The sequence below is a fragment of the Actinia tenebrosa genome, unplaced genomic scaffold, assembly GCF_029948245.1.
Source record: "Actinia tenebrosa isolate PJP-AT-01 unplaced genomic scaffold, QUT_ActTen_1.0 PGA_scaffold3__52_contigs__length_22856419, whole genome shotgun sequence".
Lineage (NCBI taxonomy): Eukaryota > Metazoa > Cnidaria > Anthozoa > Actiniaria > Actiniidae > Actinia > Actinia tenebrosa.
Window position 1 is genome coordinate 21,355,414 of NW_028292580.1, and position 19,024 is coordinate 21,374,437.

Consider the following 19,024-nt stretch of genomic DNA (forward strand, 5'->3'; position numbering starts at 1 on the left):
GGGTGTCTATCTAGCCTGGTATTAGGAAGGCGTGTCGGATGTGTTTTTGGGAGTGACCTATTTTTCGATAGTATATACCGCATAACCAATCATATTCCTCGAAATTTCACTCGTGCGCAGGTCTTTGGTCAATATAGGCGCCAAAACCAATCATTATTTAGATTTAAGTTTAGCACGTGCACGTTCTAACGAGACTTTATTGTAAGCTCCTGTGTGTCTACGTGAATAAATAAATTACTTACTTACTTACTTACTTACTTACTTACTTACTTACTTACTTACTTACTTACTTACTTACTTACTTACTTACTTACTTACTTAAAACCAAAACAAGACGAAAAGAAAATAACTATGACGCTGTAAAAGTCGTGAGCCAAGCACCTCAAGTAAGTGAAGCACCTCAAGTAAATGAAGCACTTGAAGTAAGTGAAGTACCTCAAGCAAGTCAAGCACCTAAACTAAGTCAAGCACCTCAAGTAAGTGAAGCACCTCAAGCAAGTCAAGCATCTAAAGTAAGTAAAGCACCTCAAGTAAATGAAGCACTTGAAGTAAGTGAAGCACCTCAGGCAAGTCAAGCACCACAAGTAAGTCAAGCACCTCAAGTTAATGAAGCACTTGAAGTAAGTGAAGCACCTCAGGCAAGTCAAGCACCACAAGTAAGTCAAGCACCTCAAGTAAATGAAGCACTTGAAGTAAGTGAAGCACCTCAGGCAAGTCAAGCACCACAAGTAAGTGAAGCACCTCAAGTTAATGAAGCACTTGAGGTAAGTGAAGCACCTCAGGCAAGTCAAGCACCACAAGTAAGTGAAGCACCTCAAGTAAAAGAAGCACTTGAAGTAAGTGAAGCACCTCAGGCAAGTCAAGCACCACAAGTAAGTCAAGCAAATCAAGTAAGTGAAGCACCGTAAGCAAGTCAAGCAAATCAAGTAAGTCAAGCACCTAAAGTAAGTGAAGCACCTCCGGTAAGTGAAGCAACTGAAGTAAGTGAAGCACCTCAAGTAAGTGAAGCACCTCAAGTAAGTGAAGCACCTCAAGTAAATGAAGCACCTCAAGTAAATGAAGCACCTCAAGTAAATGAAGCACTTGGAGTAAGTGAAGCACCTCAGGCAAGTCAAGCACCTAAAGTAAGTCAAGCACCTCCGGTAAGTGAAGCAACTGAAGTAAGTGAAGCACCTCAAGTAAGTGAAGCACCTCAAGTAAGTGAAGCACCTCAAGTAAATGAAGCACCTCAAGTAAATGAAGCACTTGAAGTAAGTGAAGCACCTCAGGCAAGTCAAGCACCTAAAGTAAGTCAAGCACCTCCAGTAAGTGAAGCACCTCAAGTAAGTCAAGCAAATCAAGTAAGTCAAGCACCTAAAGTAAGTCAAGCACCTCCGGTAAGTGAAGCAATTGAAGTAAGTCAAGCACCTCAAGTAAGTAAGCAACTGAAGTAAGTGAAGCACGTGAAGTATAAGTCAAGCACCTGAAGTAAGACAAGCATAAATAATTATATCAAAAAGAATATAAAACACAAATAAAACCTAATATAATAGTGCCATTTCATGAGGTCTCGCATAAAGCAGTAACCGAAAAAAATGCCTAGTAATATCCACGAGTTCGTTATATTCGGCGCATTTGGTTGATTTTCACCCCGAGTTTGCGTGTAAATATATCAGTACGTCACGGCTAGTTTTAAAGAAGTGTCCCACATGGAAAAGAGTAAATTTGGGGGTTTACTCATCAGCTACACAAAAGATACATTGGGTCTGCTGGTCATAGCAAGAGGTTAATCATTTATGGTCTAGGGGCCGACTAACCTCTCCCTTAGGCTTCGGCCGAGCTTCCTGGTCAGTCTGTAATTCCTCCCGGGATAGCGGTGTCGGGGTCGAAATCTCCGGCGTAGCCGTAAGTCCATACGACGGTTCAGCATTCGATGTCTGGAAGTATGGTCCTGGTTATTTTTAATCAAAACATAATCAAAACTATATTATCCCCAAAATATCTGTCTTATTGTCAGATGCATGGGCTTCCAGAGGTGAATTTGGATAGGGCAAGAGGCTAAGGGCCATTTTACCACATTCGTGAATTTTCTCGCCTTCTGATTAGTCTAGAGCCGGAGTATATAGGAGGACATACCAATAAATTACGTCAGCAAATCACGCGCGCGCTTAACTTGAAACCGTTTTTATTCCAAATTTTACCCTTGTTTTCGTAGTGAAATTTCTAATTTTTTGTAGTAGACAAAAAACAAACAAACAAAAAAAAACCAATTTCCTCCAGTTTTCCTTGTTATGTCCTCTTGTTTACCGATATTTTCGTCATCTGGCCGTCAAAATGTTGTGCACTCCATCGGCTACGCCTCGTGAGTCCACAACACTTTGACGGCTAGATGACGAAAATCGTGGTAAATAAGAGGACATACCACGGAAAACTGGAGAAAATTGGTTTTGTTTATTTGCCGATTAAAAACCAGAGGTATCAGAAAAGAAAACTTCTCGGGGCACCCTGAGAGAAGCTCAAATTGCTTTACGTCCAAGCCTCCGTTATTCCAACTCATCTAAAAAAGAATGGCGGGTTATTACCGAGCTGACCTCCTGAACAGTACTAGTTAATATAATTTGATCAAGTATGCAGCTTCCGGTTCGATTTAATTTTATTCGTATTCTCTACTTTCACATCCCCATAATGCCTTGCGTTTTTGGGGGGTAACCAATCAAAAAACTGTCCCAAATTGAAAGGTTTCTTAATTGAATTTATACTATGCCTGCTTTTATCTGTACAATACTGATTATCAGTTTATTCCAAGTTATTTTTGCGTGTACATCAGATCATGAAGAGTTTTGGTCTTACAGAAAATGTATTGACTTACGAAAAATTTACCTTAAACGTCTTCAAGCTTCTATCTTTTTCTGTTTTTTACTTCTTCATTTTATCTTTGGATACCAAACAAGGTATTTTCAACATTGTCTGATCAGCCTTCAGCAAAATAAGTGGGTTTTTACCCTCTGGTTACCCCCCAAAGACGCAAAGGATTATGGGATGTGAAAGTCGAGAATTGGCAGTTTCATGGCTCGAGAAAATGTACCGCACATGATCACAAACCCAACCCCAATATATTCTTCCTAGCGGCAAGTAATAAACACCCTGGATACATCCTACAAGATTTCAGAATAATGTTTTATAACATTCACTTTATTTGTAATGTGGAATAGGTCTTACAATAGGTCTTACATATGCACTATGATTTTAAAGCAATTCGCTGATTACAATAGTGAGAAATATAGGGTGCGGCAGAATTTGGAGACACAAGATGGCGCGTAGACTGCGCGATGATGCGTAGATGGCGCGTAGGAGATGAAAGAGTTTGGATCTTTTTTGTGTGCCTGAAGGAGCACCGTTCTATAAAGCGGTACGGTTTTCAAATGGGTGGAAAACGATACGACCCATATGCGTAGCCGTATCTTACAGTACCTGTTACCAGGCGTTGTACTTGGATGGATTAAAGCAAGACTACGAGAAGCCAGTTTAATGTTACGGCATTTCGTACCGTGTAGACTATGTGGCGTACGTTAGTACCGTCAATTCCCCACTCATTCAAAACCGCTCAAATCAACAAATTACGTGTACCAATATTTTAACTGTAAAACCAGTAGGTAAGCTCGCTCGCTGTTAATAGTTCAACATGTGCCACACAATCTGCGTACCGTAATCGTTCTTTTCGTGTAGTCATGTCAACATCAGCAAACGAATACCTTGGTCAAAACCTTTTAGTTAACATGGTCTCAAAGGATATTGATAAAAAGCTTTTAAAAAACTAGAAAGACTCTTTCAAACATTTCGTGCTTTCTTGCATTTCATTTTACAAGATCAACTTGCTTTTGAAAAATAACACGTATGAAAGGCACCTCGAGTCTTGCGGGAAGTTTTTCTGCTCAAGAAAAGAGACTTATTTGCGTTGCTCTTAATGCCATGTTGGATGGATTATTGATGCCTCTATCCTCCAACATGGCTGTCATGTCTGTTGTCAACTAGTTTTCTTGATAATACTTCGATCCCGAATAATTCTGGTACCCAGACCCTTCATCTTTGCTGAGAAGGGTCTGGGTACTAAAGTGATCCAATCTCGAGCCCAGAGTCTTTCGGTATTTGGTCAGCGGGCTGCCTTACCAAGCACTGACTAAACAGCAGGAAGGCGCTGGAGGACTTTGGGTACAAGACTGAGAATGATCCCGAATGGGCCCATTACATTCTAGTAATCAATATATATTCTCTACCCCTCATACTACTTTTTTGTTCATAAATGTGGTCAACATTTTCTTTTTTGCGTTTCTCGTGCTGCAACAGTATTTAACGTTACTGCCCAGCAAATTTTTTGTGTCATCGAGGAATGAAATATACATCCAACTTTTTTCTTTGCATGGTATCCCTGTCTAAAACAGAGCACAGGTACCCCAAGCCAAAATCTTGTTTACAAAAAAGAAGAAGTACGTGTAAGATTTGTACAGATCAGATTTCCCCTCTGATTCCTATACTACGATAACATTGAGGTAATATCAACGAATTCAACATCTTGACAATTAGAACTAGTGGGGACACTTACGTTATGGCCATATTTTCTCTCAGTACGATATTTCACATATTTGAAATAAGACCTTCAGTGACTTTACAGCCTTATTAGTGGTACGTCCACATGAAGTATTAACAATTCAAATTTTGATAATATGCCTTGAGATAAGATCAAACCATTTGCTTATTATTACCTTAGCTTATAAGCCATATGTATACCATTTAGTCACGTGACTGCCTTCCGTCTTGTTGGACGCAAAATGCGTCCATCAACTTAATATGCATAATCTATTTCTAATGTATTCCTAATCTATTACACTAGCCTTCTCTGAAAATCGGAAGGGTTTACAGCGAATATGAACTCCATATTTGCAAACATGGCGGAAGAAATCACGTGACCTGCTAGGCCATATCGCCTAATGCAGAAAGGCCCAGAAAATGAAATTAAAAATCATATACGATATTTAATTTTTTGATAAGTATTATAACTAATGTACCCTATCCCCCAAATTGCAATTTTATTCTAAGAGCGTGACAGGTTTTTAATCCTGATTGATTTTTCATTTTGTCGTATAATTAGCAATAGTTTTGAAACCCTATGAAAATATTTTTTCAGTAAGTTTGGAGCAGTTTTCATAAGGGATGGAAACGATAGGCGTAACTACACTGTAGCCATGTCATATCTAATTGTAACAATGACGCCCATTTTGATTGGGTGATTCACACGAAAACAATGGGAAGCCATTTCACTGTAATGGCATTCCATGACTTGTACGTAATTCTTGGTTTGCAATCAATCCCAAGAGAGCACGATAACAAAAGGGATGTCCGCCATGTTGGAAGATATAACAAAAGAATTCATTTAAAAATCTTTTGTCAAATTCTTCCAACATGGCGGCTATGACGTCTATTGCAAACGAAGAATAGGGTTAGTACCTAACGTTTCTCATTTGAATGAAAACCACTCTTGCTAAGTTGATAATTATAGTCTAACAATCAATTTCTGACTTGATTGCAGTCCAAAATGGCCATCAAATCAACAACTATCTTAAGTTTGACGAAAAAATTGTAAAATTTAAATTCAAATATATTCAGCAATTATTTTTACATAATTTGTTTCATTTTCGTTGGGCATTTCTACATTTAGATTATCAAATAAGAAATTCGAGCAAATAAATTAATATTAAAAAACAGCGATTATTCCAATTAAAATATTTTCGAATTTCAAAACGACAACGAAAATCTCTAATTAAAAAAATTAAGAACGATTTCTTCGTGGAAAAATAGGAACGCGATACTTGATTCCCGATAAAGAGTGACTATAAAATATGCCGTAAATGCATGTTGCGTGACATCAGCTTGTCACGGTCCAGCCTGAGATTGTGTGATCTCCAAATCAACAAAATCATATTATAAATTCCTTTTTGATTACTTCGCGTTGTCAGCATCATTTGCGGACAAATATGACTCTTTGCTAGTGCCTTTGTACCTCTTACCAACGATTCAAAACGTGCTGGCCTGGATTCAAGGATGGTCTCCACAGCTATACTTGTATTTAGGTAGCAGGAAATGCCTTCCATTCTGAATAGTGTAAATATTTTGCCGATATTCGTAATGTGAACCATATAGTATTGTATATTTTCTAAAACAGCATACTTTGACGTCTTTTGGTGGGACCTATAGGAACAAGCAATTAAAGACATAGTCAGTTGGGATCCCTGTGGCGGATCAAATTAAAAAAATAATAAATTGCTTGGTTTTACTGGGCCGCCTGTTGTTGACCAGTTGTAAAATGGCTTCAATCAAGAGAATATGAAGTAAGATACTTCATATTCTCTTGCTTCAATTTTTTCAAATGATTTTCACTCATATAGCTTTTTGGCCAGGATCATAGTCGCAGGATCATCAGCGTCACAAGTAGCAAACGCTCTTAGAGCGTCTAATGTTTATAAAACAGAGGCGGAATATAAAAAGCTCACATCTTCCCAATGCTCTTCCATTTAACGCCTAATTATTCTAAGTACTTTTTTTACGCAACAATGGCTTAAAAGAATCTTAAGCCCAATGGAGAAGTCAAAAATGGCGCACGACCGAGTGTGTTACATGAGAACGAGGCATCCAGGGCCAAATGCAAAGAAATAATATGTTGTCAATGCAAAGTATACACTTGTTCAGTCTCCCTTTTCTTCTTACATTCAGGAACGCGACAATTTTGCGCAATCCAATTATAAGAAAATACTGTAAATTTGTAAATTTGGCCCTGGATGCCTCGTTTTCAACTGGCCGTGCGCCATTTTGAATTTAGGAGTATGCAAGCGCTCAGGACCAATAATGACAAATTGCCCAATTCCATAATGACGTCACGTTTTGTTTACATCGGCTAAAATGACAGAAATTTAAGCTTAATTCTCTTCTTTCGACATATTTAGCGTAATATTTAGTTATCTTGTCTTCACCAGCTCATAAACCAAATTTCATTGTGATTTAAGATGTTTTGTTGTCATTCCATCCCCCTCCAGCGACCATGATCCCTAGCGTTAAAACAATAGTTTGTTTTGATGTGACGTCATCATGAAATAGGGTGAAAGCGAAGCAGTACTTACCCCCTGTGCCTTTAGCGGTGGTTCTATATCCAGGATCTTTGGTTAATCGAATTTCTTCTATCGTAAAAATTGACTGAACTGTAGAAGAAAAAAGGTATTTGAGAGTGATGAGGCAACAGAGGCCAGGAAGTTATAAGACAATGTACGCAACCCTATGCTACCCCCCTCCTCGTCGCTTTTCTAACAAGAAAACGGATGAACAGCAACCTTAAAAGTGCTCAGTGCTATGTTCCCATGCCTACGCAATAATATGATTTACAAGGTCCAAACCCTTAAATAGTACTGCTATTAATAATAAAGTCAACTTACGATCGTCCAGTTCGAGAACTTTCGGACCAAAACTATAAAAGTATTCGTGTCTCATGGCATCATGGGCTGATATTCTTGATTTGACGCTATACTGTTGTACGAGAAATATAAACCATGACATAAATTTCTTGTTAGAAAATATGGAAGCATGGGTGGCGTAGAGGTGAGAGCGCTCGCCTCTCACCAAATGCGACCCGGGTTCGAGTCCCGCTGAGCTCGGTGTCGTATGTGAGTAGAGTTGTTTGTTTGGTTCTCTCCTGTGCTTCGAGGTTTCCGGGTTACCCTGCTTTCCTCCCTCCGCAAAAATCAACTCCTCAATTCCAATTGGAATTACAGTGGGTGAATAGGTACTCTGTAGAAATGCCACTGTTAAATCTCATTTATTTTTTATTTATTTATTTTTATAAATAGAAAGCGTAAATTACGAAAACGTAGAATTCGATTCTAATTCTAACAATTCTTTGTATTTTAGATTTCTAAGGCTCATGTCAAACTTCGAGATTCACATGAGCCGAACCTAATAACATGAAAGAGGACCGCATTGTTATCCATCGTTTCAACTAGGTTCGACTCATGTAAAATTCGACGTTTTACATGAGAGCCTAATAAACCTCTATCTTTTGCGTAAATGTTTTCCCATTTCAGACCACGTGTCATTATCTTGAAAATATCATCCTTAGTAAAGAAATGATACTCAAGGGAATGACACGTTGTCTGAAATGGGAAAACATTTACGCCCGAGCCAAGGAGGTCTGTACTTACAAATAGTGCGGTTACGCTGAAACGAAATTGCGAGACAGATTTTTGGCATATTAACATTGGATATTTCTTTTGCAACTTGTTTTTTTAACAAAATTGTATGACCATTTGCAAGGAACATTTCCTTAAATTTAGCAAATTATTCAATTACCTCTAAAAACATTTCCAGCAATTCTAGACCAGAATTGTCCAGTCTGTAAAGGAGCGAAGCGTAAAACAATTAGTTCATTAAAAAAAATAGATAAATAAATTATTATCAGCGTTACTATAAAGCCCCTTTATCTGCCAGTTAATTTACTGCATTGTGATTATTTTCGAATCATATCCTCGAAATATTTTTGTGTAGGTCAATGAAGGTCAATCTCGTATCTAGAGCCCGCGTTCCTCTTGGCCAGCACCAAGAAACAATAGACTCTTCCACAGTCTCTCGCTCGTCCGTTCCGTCTCCACGCTTAGAGACTGTAACGGTACAATGACCGAAAGGACTTATGGGTCCCGAAAACTTGGACCCAGCGTGATTTGGGAACCAAAATACTCGTCCACAGTCTCTCTCGTTTTCGCCGCCATCTTGAAAATATTGAAACGAGAGAGAATGTGGACGAGTATTTTGGTCCCCAAAGCACGCTGGGTCCAAGTTTTCGGGACCCATAAGTTCTTTCGGTCATTGTACCGTTACAGTCTCTAAGCGTGGAGACGGAACGGACGAGCGAGAGACTGTGGAAGAGTCTACAAGAAACAAGTGCTGACCAAGAGGAACGTGGGTTCTGGGTACGAGGTTGCATGAAGGTATCAATGCCCCCCACCACCCCACCCCTTGAAAGAATAAATCTCCATAAAGCACATAGTTATCTTACCTTGGAGCATGGTTTATTAAATGTTCTCTCGGATAGATAGGAAATGTTCCTGACGAAAATAGTAATATATATTAATATTTTCCATTTACTTCCAATAATAATGCTGCGCTTAAGCAATTTCCATGTAAGCGAGGCCAATCTGAAGACTTGGTGCATTGTGGTCTAGCATGGGTAAACATCGTTATATCATGCCTTATATGTTGGTGTTTTTACCCAAGCTAGACCAGAATGCATCACTTTTATCGATCTCAGAAAAATGTCTTAAATGTCTTACCAGCTAAAAATATTTCATTAGTTGAGATTCCTGGCCAGAATTCCTCCGTGGGAGTTCCGAGCAACTGAAAGATTATGAATTTTAAAAAATCATTTCGGTAAACGTTAAAACGCTGAAGTCTACGTGAATGTCTTACCTTGAAAATTAAATGAAGTTCGTCCTCAACTGTTGAACCGGGAAACAGAGGTCGGCCAGTAGCCATTTCATAAAATATACATCCAACGCCCCTTGAAGAGACAATTTGTTAAACCAGTTAAAATCTAAATATATGGCTGTCCATATGGATTAATAGAAAAGACTAGACGCATATGGTTACATAGCAACGGTAAACAGGAAGAACTAACAAAGTAAAACGCCGTAACTACAATCTCACCACATGTCTATTTGTGTTGAATAAGCTGTCGAACCAAGTAGCACATCTGGCGGTCTATACCTAATGGATAGTCAAAACATGTATGATTAACATTAATTACTATTTTTTAGGTTTTATTCTAGGGCTGCGTTCATAATGTATGGCAGAGGGAGGGGGGGGGGGGGGGGCAGGTGAAATTTAAGGGGATCGGAAAAATTCCAGTAAAATGGGGGGTTTGAAAAATTTTATCAGAGAATCGGGGGGGGATGCAAAATTTTTAGAAGAAGGTACTAGAGAATGCCCGGGGGAAAAGTTATTTTTTGGGGGACTTCAAGGGGGGGTCTTAAGAAATTTTTGTCATTTAAAGATTTCACCTGCCCCCCCCCCCCCTCTGCCATACATTATGAAAGCAGCCTAATAGTAAAGCCTTTTAAAATTAAATTGCTAAATGTCATTGCTCATTCGTAATGAATTTAGTAACACTAGTAACTTAAAGTTACTGACAAGAATTGCAAGCTGAAAGCGTGTAGATGAAAAGACGCGGTATCTGAATAGGAGGGATGACAAAATGAAGACTTCGTTTATACTTCTGACTCTATTTTCTTCCTCTCTGCTGGTCTGTTTCTGTTTGTTTGCCTCCAGTTTAATATACTCACCATAAAGTTACGACTTCGTTTGAATAAGTTTTGGTTGGGACGGATTTTGCTCTTGCCAAGCCTTGAAGGAAAGCAAGAGAAGAAGCTGTCAACAATGACCATTCACAGAGAATAGTGGAATAGAGAAGAAGGGATAAAGCTGAGGCAGGCTTTCTATATATATACACTTACCAAAATCAGCCAGTTTTAGCTCTCCTCTATCATTGATTAACAAATTTTGGGGCTTGAGGTCTCTGTAATAGAATATCAATATAAAATAAAAAATTGTAAATAATATAAAAATAAATACATTTGTAGAAAGCATATAGATGAGGGAAAAAATCACACGACACAGTCACAGAACAAAATAGATGGCTTTCTTCCAACTAATCCTTGTGCCTGAGGTAACTGCTAATGTAAATGCTCAGACATGACACTGTAATGGTCACGGCATGGAAAAGAAGACTATAATATAAAGGGTACAATATCGATAAGTATCTATATATATACATGATTATATATATTTGTGTTTATTTATTCATATTTAAGGGCAGATCCAGCCAAAATTTTAGGGGGGGGGCGAATTGAGTTTGGGAGGGGGGGGGGGGGGCTAATTGAGTTTCTTCCGTCAACACAACGGAAAAAAATATAAAAAGCATTGTTTTTTCTGCTGAAGGGGGGGGGCTTCAGCCCCCTTTTGCCTCCCCCCTGGATCCGCCCTTGATATTTATATGTACTGTATTACTATTTACGTAATCTAAATCCTATGTATGCACACAAAAACACACACATTTAAGAAAAGAAAATGAAAAACACACACAAACATTCACATAAACCCATCATATGGTAAAAACTAAGATAATGAGACTTATTATATTCTATACAATGCAGATCTCAAGTATTTAGGATCTCTCTTCTCCTGGGTAATCATCTAATAGTGAACCAATATCATCCCAACAATCTACTGGGTGTCATCTAATAGTACACCAATATCATCCCAACAATCTACTGGGTGTCATCTAATAGTACACCAATATCACCCCAACAATCTACTGGGTGTCATCTAATAGTACACCAATATCATCCCAACAATCTACTGGGTGTCATCTAATAGTACACCAATATCACCCCAACAATCTACTGGGTGTCACCATCTTACCTGTGTAACACCTTTCTTTTGTGACAGTAGTCAAGTCCTCTTAAAAGTTGAAATAAAAATACCTGGAAAAGATAGAAAGTGGAATGAACTGCAGTTCAAGATTTGAGACATTTTCGTTTGATAACAGAGTGTTTCATCAAGTTTTTCTTGAATGTGTTTAAAATCATTTAACTCCATGACAAAAGAAATGATTTTTCAAGATTGTTCATTAGACTGAAGTCAAGTAAAAAACAAACAGGAATATATCCGGGGTGTCCTAGAGTCCCTGCAGTCCCCTTTGCCATTGGGAGTCTAATTCTAATTTGTACATGGGTTTTTGGGGGTGAGTGGGGAGCGACGTCCATCACGTATGCATAGAATATTGAATTTTAATCTAGTGGTAGTGTGTGTGTATCTGTGATATACAGTGAGTCTAATAGACCTCTTCGGCTTGGGAGTAATGTTTTCCCATTTCAGACACATGTCATTCCCTTGAGAATAAGATTCTTTGTTTGAGTTGTACAACTGAGCGCAAACCTTAAACAAAGAAATAATACTCTAGGGAATGACATGTGGTCTGAAATGGGAAAACGTTACGTCAGAGCTGAAGAGGTCTATTGGAAACCAGTATATAAATACTGAATTTGTATCCTACTATTTAAAGAAAGTGATTTAGTACGGTGTAATTCTTAGATATACCCTACCCTGCTAGTAAGTAGTATGTCACATATTTCTTACCCTAACATTATTCATACTCATTATTGATCCACAATTATCCATGTACTGCTTCAGGTCTTTCTCCTGCAATTATCAAGATATTATCAAGTATATCAGCATTGATTGAATACTGTGTATTTGACCGTTGATTTAGAGATCACTTACCAGATATTCAAAAACCAAAGTCAGTGCTTTATGAGTGTGCACTGTGTCATGGAGTGTTACGATATTAGCATGTTTGAGATCCTTCAGTAGTGAAACTAAATAACAAAACAAATTGAATATTTAATATGACTATTTCAAAATAGATTGAAGGAGTGGACAGCGATAGGTGATTAGCAACTGCCCAGCTGAAAGGAACTTTATTTATATAGCGCACATATTCTGTTTATGGTGAACTGTGTGCATACATCACAATTCAAGAACGCCATAAACAAATTGGACCTCAACCAAGTGAATGCAAATCATATTTTTTGAATGGTATCTTAGTTTTCTTTATTTATAATTTGTTTATTTACTGATTTCCTAAAAGATATTAGTTATCTGTAGCTACTCTGAAAATTTGAGAAAAAATAAAGTTCATGTATGTTTGTATGTATCTAAACACAGATAATCAAGGTATTTCAAATGGTTTAGTCAACTACAAACAACACTAAACATCTCAACAATAATCTTTTTATCTATCACTGTTTGCTCTTTCAATCTTTTTTTGAAATAGCTGTACATGCGAGAGGCAGAAAGAGAAGACAATTTACAGTAAGTTCCCTCCAGGACTTGCAAATGCTGGACCTCACAATCATTGTCTTTACCCCCCTGACAAATGCATCTATCATTTCAGGGGGGTAACACTCACCTTCTCTGATAGCAGTACAGGGAGCCCCCTCTTCATGTTCCAGCCTAATCTCTTTGAGTGCAACTAAGTTATCTGTTATTCTGGAATAAAAAAAATGTATGGTTAACCATCTGTTATGCATATGTCGTGCCGAGAGACACCATATTGTTATGATAAACATTCAAGCTTGCAGCCTCAGGCACTTCACAAGAAGTGCACTTTGAATTCATACATGTAAGTACTGTGAAAATTTGTCAATATTCATGTTTAAATATTACTCGCTTTGAAGAAAATTATTCACAGGAGGGTTCAAGAAAGAAAAAAAATTGTTTATAGAAAATAGTATTTTCAAATGCCGACATTTCATGCTGTGTAAACTGATAATCTAAAATTATTCTTACATCAAAAAGAGGAAAGCAATTAACTTTTTTTTTACCCTCAAGACAAACACAGTTTAATTATCAAAATGCTTAAAACAATGTTGACTGATAAAGTAAGTGGTAGATGAACTACTTTGATTTGAATAATTTTCACATATTTCTTACAACATTTTGTAGTTTTGAGGGGTAAACAGCAAAAAAAAAAACAAAAACAAAAACAAAACAAAAACAAAAAACAAAAAAAACTGCCTCTTCTTTGCTAAAAACTAATCAGAAAAACTTTTTCATATTTCGATATCAGGGCTTAAAATAATGGCCAAACATCATATCTTTGAACTTGTTCAATCAAATCTTTGCCTTACCAATCATTTTGAACAGTAACGTTTAGCCAGAAACAAAGTATGACCAAGCTAAAACTAATTTGGCCAGTCATCAGGAATGGCGACTTACAAATTTAACTTAAACTTTAATCAAACTTATGAAAAAGAATTTAAGTAAGTTTCAACCTTCATTTATTATGACAAGAAAAAGCTTTTTTAGATTTAAAATCTATGATTTTGTTAGAAATATATCAACTATAAAATGTCTTGGTAACTATGGTGATATGGTGCTGAGCTCCCTTAAAACAAATACACCTGTTCTGATAAAGCTCTATGAAAAAAAAAATTCAATGATAATTTTAAAATGATTATCAAATCCTAAGGGTTATTATGCTTAATATAGACACTGGTCATTTATATTTTGCTATTAAAGATAAAGAAAAACAATCATTACAATAACTTCAGAATGAAAAACAGCTGAGGTAAAGAGAACTCTTAAGTTTGTAATTTATGAATGATTCTATTTTAAACATTTAAAAATAAATATTGAATTTTCAAATATTCTAAGTATATTAAAGTGAAAAATCTATATCAACTCACTTGCTTTTGCCTTTAAATACTGTAGCATATGTTCCCTAAGAAAAGAGAAATATGTTATTGAAAAGTAATTTTGTTTACTGAGGGTGTCAATTAATGAAATTCATAAGAATATGGAAAGGAAATGCGAAAATTGGATTAGGCATTCTATTAATATTCTGGGTTTTTAATTAAGTCTTGAAATACTAGGAGAAGGTCATGAACTGCAGGAACGTCCTGGAGAATAGGTAAACATTATATGAATTACTAAGCTCTTAATGGTAGTTTAAGATGGAGAATTTTGCTCTTTTAGTGGAGCATTCTGTGAGCTCTCCAACCCTTAATGAAAACCCTGAATATCATAGATAAAAGATTTCAAAAAATCAAAATTGTATCTATAAATAATTTTGTTTTTACTTTTTGCCAATTGATCAAACATAAAATGTGGGATAAAATTAATATTCATGTTAGCTTATTAATATTAGTGATCTGTTACTATACCTCTCCTAGTTTGTCTAGCTTGGTGTAAGTTTCCATTTTTCCATAACCTAATTCAGACTGTAAAAAAGAAAGAAAGAAAGGGAAGATTGTATACATGAGATCCAGGAATATATGACTCCTAGATTTGCGCAGCAATCAAAATTATTAATCATAAATAAGCATGGGTAGCATAGTCAGTTACATTTTTTCCCTTTGGGATGAAGATAAACTCCTAAATCCTTACTGTAACTGCTCCAGCCTCTGACTAGAGAGACCAAAGCCATGACTGATCCCTGCTTTTTGATGGAGTCATTCAGGCTACACCACAGTCAAAGATTGTTCACAAATATGCCAAAATTATGATATGACTATTGAGGTGAACAATAACTTAACTTCAAATAGAGGCTTTGCACCATCACATGATGGCAGCCATGACAGGAGGCAGGAGCAATTGAATCTGCTCTAATCTGATTTACATAAGAAAGAATTTAGTTTCCCAAGGGGAAAAGACTCTATTTATGTGCCTCCTGTCATGGCTGCCATCACGTGATTGTGCAAAGCCTCTATATCTGAGTTGAAATTATTAATAAAAGTCTTACCAAGGATAGACGTCTTGATGTCCTACTAACGTTGTTAGTTTGATTGTCTATGGAGGGATATTGATCAAAACTAGCACTTTTCTGTGCAGATTTGGGACTTCTGCTCAATGAGAGATCATTCAAAGATGCACCATAATGGAGGACTGGTAGAGAGAACCGCTTGCTTGGTCCTCCAGAAGAAGAGAGAGTCTGAAACAAAATACATATATTATACAAATTGGTTAATGAAACATTTGTAAATATTATCTGAAATGGTTTCTGTAAAGACAAAGGAAATATCAACAACCAAAATTTTTTGGCATGGATGGGAATATGATGCTACGGATCTCACCGAACTCTGGCGACACACCAAAAATTTGTCTCGCTACCACACCCTAATTCGTCTACTGACATGCCTACTTTTGTTACATGTTTTACAGTGAATGCCTTACTGGCAATGTGCTAGATCCAAGACAGTGACAAAAGTAGGCGTGTCAGTAGACGCATTAGGGTGTGGTAGTGAGACAATTTTTTGACGTGTCGCTACAGTTCGGTGAGATAAGTAGTAAAGTTTTTTTCTAGAAAATATAGCAACCTATTGTGACAAGCTGACAAAGTTTGCTCACATGTAATTGGTCTGCCAGGTCACATAAAGTTAATTGCTATATTTCACTATGGCCACACTTTATAAGGGGGACAGAATGGAGAAGAAAGAGAAAAAATTGAAATAATTTTATTCTGCAGCTGAATTTATAGCTTGAATATGTCTTGTGTCTTAAACATTTGATAAAATAGTGTTTAATCCTATGATATATATGGTATTTGGTGACTATTATTATCGTAACAACAATTTTATTACTATAATATTATTACCATAATTGGTAAAGGTTACTTCGAATAGCTATAGAACTAAACAAGCTTAGTAACAAATTTCATTTCTAAGCTCTAATAAATACAAATTTTCTTAGTTTTCTTTTTGATATTACTGCTTTGTCTCCTGCCCAGAACTATGATCCTCATTGTTGAAAAAAAAATTATGTGACATTGTAGTGAAATTGGGCAATAGATTTATTTTTGAGTCGGTTCCCATGGAAATTTCTAGAGCCTTCAGACAGCCTTCAGACAGCCTTCAGACAGCCTTCAGTTTACTCATATATAATTAATATTGATAGACATCTTACCGATTTGGATCGTGGTTTAATTCTCATAACTGGCCTACTGTAGGTGGTGTCACCCTGGGATACTTTTTCATCTGTAAATGCACTGTCATTTGAATCAAATCCTACACAGGAAAAAAGACAATAAACAAACAAATTGAATAGAATATAAATTTACCCTGCACCATAAAACATATAGCATTGATTTTTTTCTTTTGCGAGAAAAAAATGTTTTTAAAGGAAATCATTGAAGTGAATAATCATAAACAATAGATAAAAACGTTTTGCTCATTTGAGCATTCATTTACATTCACTCAATTCCTCAATTTGCCCCGTAAACAATCAAAAATCATCATTAAATTGCCATACAAATGTACTAAAACTTTCCCATAGTTTATCGACTTCCTTTGCTTTCCTTGTTATTTCACTCTTTAAAATGATGTTTCAAACCATCCTCAAGAAAGCTGAATAATTACTATTATAAATCAAATTAATGAACAGTATATTTGGAAAACAATTCAATGAAAATGTCGGAACCTTTTGGTGACCCATAACACCAAGAAGACAATTAAATTGCAATGAAGACAATTTCAAATATAATTTATTTCCATTAGCGTTTTTTTAGATTTGAGAATCATTTCTTTACGAAATATTTTGTGCTACAAACACTTTTATCTTGTTTAACTTGAAGTGGTGAAATTCTTAAATTTCTTGAAGTGGATTCTTGAGGGTAAAATGTTTGCCATATGTTGTGTATCAACTTGAAATATTTAAACCACATAATCCACGTATCTTTAACTAACCGAATGGTATTCTAAACCCTCTTCTCTGCATGACCCGACCTCTATATGTCTATGTTAATAGTATCCTAATCATTAGGGGCAGCACTACGATATTCTTGTTTTGAACATACATAACCTTTAAAATCGTAAACAATTCTCTTATCGAGAGACGGCCTCAAAAACGCATCACAGCAATATCACCGATTTTTTTCCCGATAATCCCCTAAATTTTCAAAATAGGTAATTTAATAGCTAGAACTTTGAAATACTTATGTGACTTTACGGAATGTAGGGAAAAGAAAGCTCCGTCGATCGTTAAAGATTCTGAGTTTTTCTGGAACGCTGCGCTAAATTTTCGAAGGATTTTTATGCTCATAGGATTTTACGACTTTATTTAATTTTGTCAGAGCTGTTTTGTCAGTTCATGAAAACTTAAACCACTGAGGCTAGAACTAAAACCATTATCGTACAAAAACCGCTTAATAATGTCAGGATTGTGTTGAATAAACAACTATTTGTAGCGAAGAGCTGTCAAACTCCTCAAACACCAACACAAAGCATCGATTTAAAGCCGGTTTTCCCCCTTTATACTAAATATAATAAGTATCCAGAGCTAAAAAATAAAATATTTTATTGGACGCCATTGAGATTTTCGGCAAAGTGACAGAACTTTCACGAAATTATAAAAACTATTTATTGAAAAAACACTGTACATCAGGCAGATTGCAATTGTCCAGCGCTCGCACGACAAATATTATTTTTAGGTTCTAGAGAAGATAATATATTCAAGCCAAGACAAATTTAACCACACAATAAGGATATCTTACCATTATTTCGACCATTACCGTCTGTAGCAATTTGTTCTTCTAATTCTGAGAGAACATCTTCGCTTTTTAAGCCTCGAAGCGATAAGGCTCGCTTAATTCTCCTCATCACTGTCACACTAGACTCAAATCTTTCTCGCAATTATTCAAATCATATCTGGACACTTTAGTCTTGTTTCTGTAGAGAAGAAAACATAGAAACAACATTCAAGACGATCAATACAAGAGCCTGATGTATTTATCAAAGATTTCTGCAAAAAATTCTAGACTTTTCGAAGTAAATTATGAAGAACAAGCTGCCTGACGTCCAGATCTGGTGTTGAGTCTGTTGTTAATACAGTCTGAGTTTTCTTATTATCAAATGTCTTTATTCCTCTGACAATAGGTTAGTTAATACAAGTATTACCTGACATAAAAATGCGACCATTCTCTCGAGAGGAAAGCGTTGGCGTTTGGAATTTCCTTGTGTTCTTGTGTTAATGTTGGTAGACGAGAACTCAAAACACAACAGCGCTGATAATAGACTCACGGACCAAATTCTAAACCCCTTCAGGCGATTGCAGAATCTCGAACAAAAATAAAAATACTCAAGCAAGGTACCTAAGGGCTCGTTCTTCCTTTCTTTGCAGGATAGAGTCGAATATTGTATTGTTTATCTGGTCATCTGAGGACGCTATTCCAAAGACGGCACAGGAACGCCATTTTGAATGTTACCCACAGGACCGTGCAAAGGCTGTCTGATTGATAGATGGTCACCTAAACAACACCAACATGTCCAATCAACGCACTATACTTTATATCTACTTTAAGTCATGTCTGGACAAAGAAACATCTCATTACATACATTACATTATAACTTTAAATGAAATTCAAGTACAAAACTTCCTTTATTAAAAATAGATTCCACAA

At 36.5% G+C, this 19,024-nt stretch overlaps 2 protein-coding genes across 2 annotated transcripts; both read right to left on the reverse strand.

The window, feature by feature from the left end:
* Window positions 1-458: 458 nt before the first annotated feature.
* Window positions 459-2,301, reverse strand: LOC148908890 (uncharacterized). The gene is made up of 3 exons (XM_089035994.1): window positions 2,287-2,301; window positions 1,318-1,424; window positions 459-561 (listed from the first exon to the last, which is right to left on the reverse strand). The coding sequence occupies exons 1-3, from the start codon at window positions 2,299-2,301 to the stop codon at window positions 459-461; spliced, it is 225 nt and encodes a 74-aa protein (XP_088892120.1).
* Window positions 2,302-3,150: 849 nt separating this feature from the next.
* Window positions 3,151-18,857, reverse strand: LOC116287989 (cyclin-dependent kinase 18). The gene is made up of 20 exons (XM_089035301.1): window positions 18,522-18,857; window positions 18,119-18,293; window positions 16,534-16,634; window positions 15,374-15,562; window positions 14,796-14,852; window positions 14,319-14,353; window positions 13,040-13,119; window positions 12,352-12,446; window positions 12,208-12,270; window positions 11,491-11,552; window positions 10,524-10,585; window positions 10,353-10,413; window positions 9,718-9,777; window positions 9,481-9,571; window positions 9,345-9,408; window positions 9,071-9,119; window positions 8,368-8,410; window positions 7,458-7,548; window positions 7,149-7,226; window positions 3,151-6,222 (listed from the first exon to the last, which is right to left on the reverse strand). The coding sequence occupies exons 2-20, from the start codon at window positions 18,222-18,224 to the stop codon at window positions 6,188-6,190; spliced, it is 1,422 nt and encodes a 473-aa protein (XP_088891427.1). The 5' UTR covers window positions 18,225-18,293; window positions 18,522-18,857; the 3' UTR covers window positions 3,151-6,187.
* Between the last annotated feature and the right edge of the window lie 167 nt (window positions 18,858-19,024).

What these genes read in the sequence shown, in the direction of transcription:
- LOC148908890 (XM_089035994.1), bottom strand. An exon ending in ATTTGCTTGACTTACTTGAG is followed by an intron (nt 562 to 1,317) that starts GTGCTTCACTTA and finishes GACTTGCCTGAG; the next exon opens with GTGCTTCACTTACTTCAAGT.
- LOC116287989 (XM_089035301.1), bottom strand. Translation starts at nt 18,224, where the DNA reads ATGAGGAGAATTAAGCGAGCCTTATCGCTTCGAGGCTTAAAAAGCGAA. An exon ending in AACTTCATTTAATTTTCAAG is followed by an intron (nt 9,409 to 9,480) that starts GTAAGACATTCA and finishes ATAATCTTTCAG; the next exon opens with TTGCTCGGAACTCCCACGGA. An exon ending in CACCGCTAAAGGCACAGGGG is followed by an intron (nt 6,223 to 7,148) that starts GTAAGTACTGCT and finishes TTGTTCCTATAG; the next exon opens with GTCCCACCAAAAGACGTCAA.